At 44.1% G+C, this 10,032-nt stretch overlaps 1 protein-coding gene across 2 annotated transcripts; it reads right to left on the reverse strand.

Moving 5' to 3' along the window:
• Positions 1-142: 142 nt before the first annotated feature.
• Positions 143-9,426, reverse strand: TBX22 (T-box transcription factor 22). Of its 2 annotated transcripts, none has more exons than XM_087427488.1 (8): positions 8,946-9,426; positions 8,130-8,328; positions 7,192-7,293; positions 5,615-5,789; positions 4,567-4,731; positions 3,867-3,931; positions 3,418-3,503; positions 143-1,400 (listed from the first exon to the last, which is right to left on the reverse strand). In XM_087427488.1, the coding sequence occupies exons 1-8, from the start codon at positions 9,118-9,120 to the stop codon at positions 787-789; spliced, it is 1,581 nt and encodes a 526-aa protein (XP_087283614.1). In that variant the 5' UTR covers positions 9,121-9,426; the 3' UTR covers positions 143-786. The 2 variants fall into 2 exon arrangements, with proteins under 2 accessions (XP_087283614.1, XP_014651981.1); XM_014796495.2 differs by having other exon boundaries at positions 8,130-8,331.
• Positions 9,427-10,032: the final 606 nt, after the last annotated feature.

Genomic DNA, 10,032 nt, shown 5'->3' on the forward strand with positions numbered 1-10,032 from the left:
TATTCTCCTCCTTCAAATCATAATTCTTTAGTGTTTCTGGAGAACTACAATAATTTGTTTTTGTAAACTATGTATAAAATACCAGGTTTGTTAGAGGAATAAGTAAACAAGCTTTACCCAGGAATGATCCAAAAAACAAAAGGAAGTAAAAGATCAAATTTATTTAGAATATTTTGTTTTTCATTTAATCTTTGTGTTCCCTAAGGATTAAAAGGTCTTTAGGCTGCAAAGATTAATATTTGAAAGTTTATGTCCTTATTTGTACCTTAAAACTCAGATTAGTAGCTCCTTCAACAGCAGAATATAAAAGTATAAAGCAAATGAACAATGAAATTTTCTTTTACAATTATAATAGATAATTACAATGAAGCCAATATTCATAGATTAAACTAAATTGTTTCACTGCTTTCACGGCAATTAAATACATCTTCTTTTGGTCATTGTCAATATGTAAGAGGCAGCTGACATGGTAAATTGGCTTCACTATAATTAGAGACTTCGTTATCTGCAGTCAATTTTCACTGGTAGTCCATCTCATTAAATAATGTTTACTGAGTATCTTATTTTGAGACCCAAGGCCGTTGTAATCAGAGATTGTGATAGGTCAGATTTGACCTATAACAACTTCTTGTGAACATTTCATAAGGCACTTTAAATGCGTAACAGAGAAATACCCTCTGGCAATGAAGCTTTTTAAGCCCAATAGCTCTTAACCTTTCTTTGGCTACAAATAAAAAAAATATGTGCTTACATGTAATTGTTTTATGAATGAATGTGACTATCACATTAAAGGCAATGATTAATTGTTGGATACCAATGAGAATGATTGCATTTGCCTTCTTTAAAAGAAACTTGACTGTTGTCATTCACTTTGAGATGGTTGGCAGCATTTACCAGTCTAGATGGCAAGGATAAGTTGTACCTATAAAAGCCATAGGAAGGCTGTAAAGAACAACCAATTGCTTCCTGGGCAATGGGATTTGGTGATAAAATATTTCCAGGTGCCTGTAATCCATACAACATTTGATTGGCTGAATTAGGTGCTTGTAGACACTGCCCACTGAAGCCTTCAGAAGAATCATTTTTTGAATTGGTGACCCCCAGGGAAGATAACATGGGAACTTCCATCACGAATGGGGCTAAACACTGAGAACTGTTGCTGCTTGCTAGCCTTTCAGCAGCAGGCAAGACAAGAGGCTGCTGTCGCCAAAAATTAGTTGGGGAAATCTTGTAGCAAAGGGGCAGGTTGACATCGTGCAGGTACACCTCCGGACAGGGCATTCCAAGGGAGCTTATAGGTAAGTGAAATGTAGGCGGGGAGCAAGGTGGAGAAAGCAAGGAATTCAAAGGAGAAGGAGCCCCTCCACTAGAGGTCACTGGAGATGAGCCACTGCTTCCACCTGTGAATGACAATTCAGTCAATAAACAATTAACTTGATGTTCCTACTGAATCAGAATTATGTCCATAACTATCCCCACTTCATTCTTAGATTAGCTTTCCTTGCAAGTTCACAGTTGTTTTAACTTCTTTGGGAAAGAGCATGCTTATTCCTCTGACCAAAGTTGAATACAGTATCTCTACTACTACCACTATTACTTTTAGCACTACTATTATGTATTGTGTATTGAGCATTCACTATTCTCAAGAACTGTGCTAGGCACTTGAACATATTTATCCAATGAATTAAAGAAGAAGCCCAACTAAATATGACCCAGAGTCAAGTATATTTTACAAATAAAAATTAGTTCTTTCTGTTTTTTAAGCTTTAAAACAATACTGAAATAAATACTTGATTAAATTGAACAAATTGGTTGCTTGGTATTCTATTCTATACGAAGCTTCAGTCTGATAAAAAAAAAATCAGTGCAAATGAAAGTAATCTTTATAAATTAAAATAATATATTTAAATTAATTAGATACTTTTTATATGAAAATCATGGATGGGGAGACTTTAATGGTTCACTATATCAAGAGTTAAAGAAAATTTTGCAGGTTAAAAAATATCAAGATGAAAATGAAAGTGTTTGTATCAATGTTGTCAGGTGATCTTTTATGGTTGTCTAGCATCTACTAGAATTAGGGATAATTATAAGGTCCAGGAAAATCTATACACTACACCTTATTTTTGTAAGTGTTTGAATTCAGAAAATTCATTATTGAGTGAACTTGATCAAGTGTTTTGTGGGATGTTTTTTGGTTTTGCTGTTGTTTTTCTTAACTGTTTTGTGTATATAAACATAGCCTAATCCTTTATCAACAGGATGGCAAATATCTTTTATAATTAAGCATTCAAAAGTTATTTAAAAAAATTGGTACCCCCTTTTATTTTTTGCAATTTGAGAGCATTCTGGACATCTTAAATAATTAATAAAACTGTGTATTTTAAATTATCAGTTAATGAGCATCTTTAGCATTTTTTTCTTTATTAGTGCACTCAGCGCTGACTTGGATACTTTAAAAGCATGCTGCCTAGATGCTATTAGTTAAAGTGATACTATAAAATAAGTGTTCCTATTTTTCTATGCAACTCTTTAACCCAAATTAATACAGTCAATCCACCGAAATATTTCACCAAAAGATTAGACTTGATCTCTTCAAATTTTGATTGGTTGTTATGGCATCATATAAAACCCAACCTACCTATAATGTTGATGATTTTCTCCGTAATTGTAACCTTGAGTTAATGTTCAAAGGCAAACAACTTTAATGGAGTAAAGACAAAAGAGTAAAATAATTCCATGTTGCTTGCAAATAAAGATTCCTCTATTTATTGTTAGATATCAGAGTAAATGAAGGTATACATTCTTCCACCACAAAGCCTGCATTGTCTAATTATTATTATCATTTATTCATGTAATGCACTGCCTGAGAACAAATACCTTGCAAACATTTTAAACGCTTATGGCAATTAAACTAATTGTGGTGGCTTAGTATTGTTTTCAACATTTATTTTACCTACTCACAACAAAAGGAAAATTAGAGCTAAGTGACTGCAAAATTTAATGGAAGTCATTTTAACATGTTCTGAAAGTTTCTCATAAAACATAAAATATTTATTTCAATATCTAACATATTTGCAAATAAGACCACAAATGCACCAGAGGCAGATCCTAAAGAATACGAGATAGTGAGTTGCTGAAGAATCCAGATGAGATCTGGAGATCTCATTATGCATGATAACTCAAGAAGATAGAATTCAATAAATCCACCATTACCATGGCTCTGCTCTTTTCCTTCATGCCGGTTCTCCTCCCGTTTTGCCTCTTACCTCTTCATCAAGATAAATATACACCCATTTGCTGGCAAATGCACTTTATGGCATGTACTTATCCCCTTGAGGAGTATTTGGTACAGAGGTTCTGGCTGTTGTTATTTCATTAACATTTAAAAATAAAAATTAATAAAACTTTTCTTACTTTGTCTGTCTGCACCAAAAGTTTTAAAATCCAGAGTGAGAGAAGTCCTCCATGGGTAGGTCTCTAAAAGCCCATCCAATACACCCCTGAAAAAGAGATTCAACCTCCAGAATGCAATTCCTGAAAATAATGATTTATGTAAACTTTTGAGTTATTGTGTTATAGTTTTTAGGGGTGAATATCTGAAATATTTTTCTTTTACAGCTGAATAAAATTCAGTAATAAAATATTCAGTAATTATTCCCTGAATAAAAACCCCAGGAATCTAGAATAAACAGTTCTAGAGTGGGAGAAGGCAAAATTTTGGAGAAAAAACATCTAGGTTCCTTTCCTACCACCTACTAGTTACAAAACTTAGGGCCTCTGAGTCTCTGAGCCACAGTTTATTTATCTGTAATACTTGTGAAAAGGGCTATATAAATATTATATGTGATTGTTATGTTATTTACCTGTTTCTTCCAGGATCTCTAAATCCTTTGGCAAAAGGATTCCTGTCTATTTTCAGTTTGGTAATCTATGGATTCAAAAGACAGAGAAAAGTTAGGTCAGTGTGCTCAGTAATAACACTGTCATCCTTGTTTTTTTTGGTGAGGAAGACCAGCCCTGAGCTAATATCTGATGACAATCCTCCTGTTTATTTTTTTTTTTTTTTGCTGAGGAAGATTGGCCCTGAGCTAACATCCGTGCCCATCTTCCTCTACTTTATATGGGACACCACCACAGCACGGCTCCACAAGCGGTGTGTCGGTGCGCACCCCAGATCCGAAACGGCGAACCCCCAGCCGCCGCAGCAGAGCGAGCGCACCCAACCACTTGCGCCACCGGGCCGGCCCCATCACCCTTGTTTTTAATTGTTACAACAACCACAAAACACTTTTTAACATGTAACATGGCGTGTTAAGTAAATGTAAGCATATTGCTAAGTCAAATTTGGAATGGTTATCTCCTTTCTCTCCTGGCACTTTGTTCTGCTCTCCTTTCTAACACAAGATCCACACAATTCATAATCAAACTTCCTTTGATGACAATGCAATAAGACTATCATGTTTTTATAATTGTGAAAACTTCAATCCACACAGTGCCGCTTGCTTCTATCCCGAAAGTCCCTCTGGGGCCATCGTTGCTTGCCTGGGACCTGGTTGGCTTTACCTGCTGGTTTTGGTAAGCTGTAACCGTGGTGAACTCAGTTTCTTTAAAAGAGAATGTTTTAACACCTTCAGCGGGCAGGGACTGAATCCGGGACAGGTCAACCCTGCTGTCCTGTTCCATCACGTGCACACGGGGCTTGTACTTGTGCATGGACTGCAGAATGATCTGGAGAAGAAATCATCAAATGCTGCCTAGAAATTGGCTTCCCCTCCTCCACATTGATCTCCTTTCATCAGCACCCCCAATATGCCCACACACAAAAGTAAGGCTAAACCAGAAAGTCTAGACTAGCCACACACAAAGACTTTTCTGTGCCATTTGGTTCCAGACAGAGGCCCTCAGGGCTAAGGCGTTTCCAGAGAGGGGCATCATAGTGGCACCAGTGATTCCATTTCCAAATGGGGCTTTTCCTGCTTCTAAACGTGGATGACCATGTCGTGTCCCCAAGTGCCACTGGGATGACTGCCTGCCATAAATTCCCTGGGCTTATGTTAACTGATGGGCAACCATCTGATATCTCCCCACCTCCTAATCCTGGGAGCCTCCCTCTCTCCTTTTGTGGCTGGTACAGAGCCTGGCAGAGCAAGGGCAGGCGAGGGTGCATCTGGGAAGAAGGCTCAAGATCGAGGTGATCTGAAAAGGCCTTCCATGGTGGCAGGTTGTGGAGATTTCCACCATACCATGCCACACAGAAAGCGCCCATCTAAGGGAAGGCAATTAAAGCCAACAGTGATTGCCAGGGAGGCCTAGGTGCCAGAGAGCTCTGTGAAGTGTTCCCTTCCACTTTCCCAGACCAGGAATCCTGCCTTAAACAAGTCTCATTTGGTCCTCAAACTCCCTTCCCTCACCATCCCCAACCCCCAGAACTCTCAGACGACAAACCAAGGCCATAGGAGCTACTTTGGTCACAGGACCAGAATTTGAACAGTTCTTAAAGACCACACTAGGGCACTTGGGAGAAGCCTCCTTGGCCTCTCCAGGGCGACCTGCGGTCTGACGCCTTGGCATCTCCCTCCCCTCCTCAGGGCAAAGGATTGCGCACACTTACGTGGCCTTTGTCGTCCATCTCGTTGTTGGTGAGTTTCACTCGATCAAAGCTGATGATCTGCCGCATCCAAGTCTCTCCCGAGCAGGGCGAGTCCGGATGAATATAGAACCTGGGAGTGATGCACGAATGGTCCGTATTCCCGGCTACCATCCACTGTGAGCTGTGGTACACGTACCTGAAAAGGTGCGGAGTGTGACTCTAGGTACAGCCGGCCAAAGCCATGAGCATGGGAGGAAGGCTGCCGGGATCTGGTACTAAGAGCCTCAGCCAAGGTTCGCCCGCTAATCCCCAAGGCAACTAGTAGAAGATCCAACTTGATTCTCAAAGAGCGTTCAGGGACAGAAAGCAAACTGTAAATAGGCATAAGTCATTAAAATGCAATGAAGTGCCAGAGTAAGTATAATGTCATGAGATTTCAGAGTCTGGTTTGTATTTCCTCGCAGAAACCACAAGGGACATTGATCTAACCCATTTTATGGCGCAGAGACGCGGAAAATCCTCACGCCTTTGGCCACAAGCATCAGGGAAGAAGCAGAGGGGTGAGGAGAGCGTCTGTCCAGCCCACCGCCACCAGTCGGCCTAGAAGCCATTTCTCCAACAAAGCTTCACATCAGAATACCCCCAGGAACTCGGCCCCATGTGGTCTCCGGGCTGATTTTCACATTGTTTCCAGTCTCAACTGCTCAGTTGGGCGCCGCATTCCCAAGCCAGCTCAAACGCCGGAAGCAAACTGCTTCTTCTGCTATTCCAGGCTGTGGCCCCAGCAGGCTCTTGAGCTGCGCCTTCTCCTTGCCGCTCGAACTCAGCACTGGGCGTGATGAGGGCTGTCTCCTAGAAAGGCTAGACACCCACTTCAGTCGAAAGGTCGCAGCCCGCCCGGCTGCAGGCGGCTCTCGCACAACTCCCATTGCCCCTGAGCCAAAGCGCTGGCAGACCTGTGCTTCTGGGCTGCTGGCACAGAAGGGCCTCTTGGCTTCAGGTCAATTCTGAAGGTCTGCCAGGTCTACCACTTTTAGCCTGCTCTAGGTAGAGAGCTTACATCAAGAGGAAAGGTTACTTGTACTATTTGGGACCTGGCAACCACTTCAGGCGAGAGGCTAAGGAAAGAATGTGACCTAGATGTGATAACTGCTAGCCTAGCCTTGGATGGTAAAAAAAAAAAAGGGAATCCCTCCAGGACCCTGCTGCCAAAGTAGCACAGCCCAGAGCCCAGTATGGCCCCCAAAAGTCCAGGCATTGCTTCCCCAATTCCTTCAAACAGCTTCCCTCCTAGCTGCCTGAGCCCAGATCCTCCCCAGTTTGCACAGCCAAGGCCAGAGCAGTGGAAAGCTGAGAGGTTTGGGGCACATTGAAGCACCAATTGGCACCTGCATTCCAGGAGTGAGAGGAAAGAGGAGCAAGCTTTCTCTTCTCTCAGTCTGAACCTCTATTTGAGCAAGAAAATTCAACTCCCAAAGCCCATGGGAGAGAATCCCACCCCTCATGGTAGAGTTTTCAAAATAGCGCTCACAGGTTCCATAGATCTGAATTCCCATTCCCAGCCTGGGCCTGAGGTACCCTCCTTTGGACCCAGTTACCTATAACGTTTGGAATCCACTGGCACCACATCGACGGCCACTAAGTACTGCTTCCCTGGATCCAGTCCTTTCACCTTGACCCTAACAGAGGGGAACATCCGCCTGTGGGATAGAAAATAGCATAACGACTGACTCGCTGGTTTAGAGACATTTGGAGTGGGGCGGGGTCAAGGACAAATGAAAAATGAAGGAATTCACAATACCCTTCCCATTCCAGGACAAGTTGAGGGAATGACATTTGCTACATGAAGAAAGATTGTTGGTTGTATGCTTGATTGAACAAGTTCAGGGTTTCTGAGGGAAGCAGAATATCCTTACCAAAATTCTCCTCATCACTTCCAACCACCACAATCATCAAAAGCTATAGAAGAGAAAGTAGGGAAGAGAAATCTGTGCCCCTCCCAAGAGTTTTCAGTGGTACTTTCTGTGAGACATATTTGGGAAAGACTTAAATTAGGAAGTCTCAAGATTCAAACACAAAAAATAATTACCCAGTTGCCATGAAGAAGCTGCCCCACAACAAAAGGTAGAAGTGGGAAAGGCCCACCTGAAACTGGCCTGGGCTAGGGACGGTGGACTGAGGTCTGCTAGATGGGATATTGCCCACTGATAATTGTGAGGTTTTAACAGAGAGGCCTGGCCACAGCTTAAGATGTGGGGGTGGCATCTGGCACCTGCCTTGGAAGGTTTAATTTTTGTCATATACCACACAGGCAGGAGCTGGGAGAATGAGTTCTTGGAGTCATGGTGTACAGGAAAGAAAGGCTGAGCCACTAACACTGGCCAGGCACGTCCTAGAATGGTAGATTGAGAGGCAGTGGCTTTCTAATACCTGTGGGGGGTGGGGTGGGGGGAGGGATACTAAAGCGTAAAACTGGAGAGCGGTACTTGAAGCGCCTACTATATGCTGCCCTTGAACAGATTGGGCAGAGCCGAACCTGCCGGCCTTGGTAATGATCATCTCAGTCCCAATGTCATGGAATCTCTTCCACAGGTCGGATCCTTGAAGCTCCACTTGGATAGCATCTTTCTCTTCCAGACTTTCGCCGCTGTTGCGATCGCCGCCGCCGCCGCCGCCGCCGCCGCCGCCACAGCCTGAGAAAGCAGTTGCTGAGGGCTCTGTCTTGGGTCGCTTTTCTGCTGGACACAGGGACACGGAGAGTTTGAGAGAGTTTCGCAGTTCGCACGCCCCCTTCTCGCTGACTCCTGTCTGGGAGCGGACCGGCTTTGTCTCTTCCCCAAGAACCTTGGCAGCCGATCCCCAAGTTCCCCACAACACCCACTGTAGCTCGCAGATAGAGAGAAAGGCGTCCACATCGCGCCCAAGTGAAAGGCACGGCCTTTCTTCAAATTTGTCCATCTTCACTCTCTAGGAGACTCTCGGTCCCTGAGGCTGAATCCCCTCAGAATCTGGGTGCATGTCCTGCTTTCTACTCCGAGAAACAGCCATCCTCTGGCTCTCAGGGCTTGGGGAGATTGGAGAGTCTCACTTCTCCATAAACATTTGGAGACCCTCCCCTTTACCTCAAGTGAACCACAACACTAGGGCTCAACTTGGACCTCTGAAACTTTCCCTACAGTCAGGTGTCAGAGGTGTCCTCGCGGTCCCGGAACGCGGCAAAATGGCTGGGCCAGGACGTCCTAGGGCAGGGCTAGCCGCCCTTCCGCAGCGTCTCAGGCCAGGCTGAGACTTGCAGATCCAGCAAGTGCAGGTAGCGGGCTCGGGGCTTTGGGGTTGCGGTAGGGATACTTACCCGGCTGCTCACTTTTCTTCCCTTCAGCACCGCTGCTTCTCTCCTTCTCCTCACTGCCCTCTTTATCCAGCAGCTCAAGCTGTGCCTCCTCTCTTGGGTCTTGCAGTTTTCTTTTGCTGGGTCTCCCCACCAAGGCTTCCACCGAGAAGGCATTCGCCCGAGAGCTCAGAGCCATTCCTGGAGGGGGTGAAGGGAATGCTCACTGCAAAGTTTCAACCTGAGCTGGGTTAGGGAGGGAGAGGGAGAGAGGGTGCAGGGGACAGGCGAAGGAAAAAAAGCGGAAAAATCCCCAAATCAGAAAAACAATTTCTGGATCTATATTCAAAGAAAAAAATTGTATGTGTGTATAATTTATATATATATATATTTCTTTGAATAGACAGAATGAAAGGAGAAGAAAATCAAACTGTAGTCAAAGTCCTCTGGAGTCTAGTCCTCCTTCCCTTTGCGGTCTCCTTCCTCCCTGTGGACATGTGCAGACCATCAGTCCTCAAATCCCTGCTTCCAGGACTTGGCAGAGCGCAGAGATTGGCAAGCGCGGGTCTTTTAGGGAGCAGACCTGCCGCCAATGGCGACTCAGGCCTCTTGGATTGGGAGATACTGTTGCATCCGACTGAGTGAATACCCGCCGGGCACAGCCTTCACTGTTTGTTTTGGAAACTGTCAGAAGCATTAAAAAAACACTATGAGTGACACTTCAGTGGCTGAGGGGGGGCGGGGGTGAAGAGGGGTTGGGGGTTGGCTGTAAAGGGGCTCAGGATAGTCGGGAGGAGGGATACACAAAGTTACTATTTTGCATTAAATTGTGAAACTCGAAGACGTGAAATAATTGCCCACAAGGGGCCACTTTTCCAACAAAAGTGCAAATATTATTTAACCAGATCCAGAGAAGTATATTAGGCTCTTTTGCTCTCCAGTGAGTACACTGGGGAAAAGTAGAGGATCACAAGCTTTCTGGGCCAGTTTGCTCTACAGTCTGGGTCTCAAACTGGGTGGGCTGTGTGCTAGTTTGTCCTCTCTATCCAGGTGGGGAGGCAAGGGCCAGGGCAAGCTGGAGGCTCCCAGATGCCCACTGTCAATGATCAGA

This window comes from Ceratotherium simum, chromosome X (genome assembly GCF_057802395.1).
Source record: "Ceratotherium simum simum isolate JZ-2026a chromosome X, ASM5780239v1, whole genome shotgun sequence".
Taxonomy (NCBI): Eukaryota; Metazoa; Chordata; class Mammalia; order Perissodactyla; family Rhinocerotidae; genus Ceratotherium; species Ceratotherium simum.

Bases quoted from the DNA above. Each gene is read 5' to 3' on its own strand.
- TBX22 (XM_014796495.2), bottom strand. From the start codon at position 9,120: ATGGCTCTGAGCTCTCGGGCGAATGCCTTCTCGGTGGAAGCCTTGGTG. The intron at 4,732-5,614 runs GTAAGTGTGCGC...TTTCTTCTCCAG, and splicing joins AGATGGACGACAAAGGCCAC to ATCATTCTGCAGTCCATGCA. The intron at 3,504-3,866 runs GTAAATAACATA...TCTCTTTTTCAG, and splicing joins AGAGATCCTGGAAGAAACAG to GGGTGTATTGGATGGGCTTT.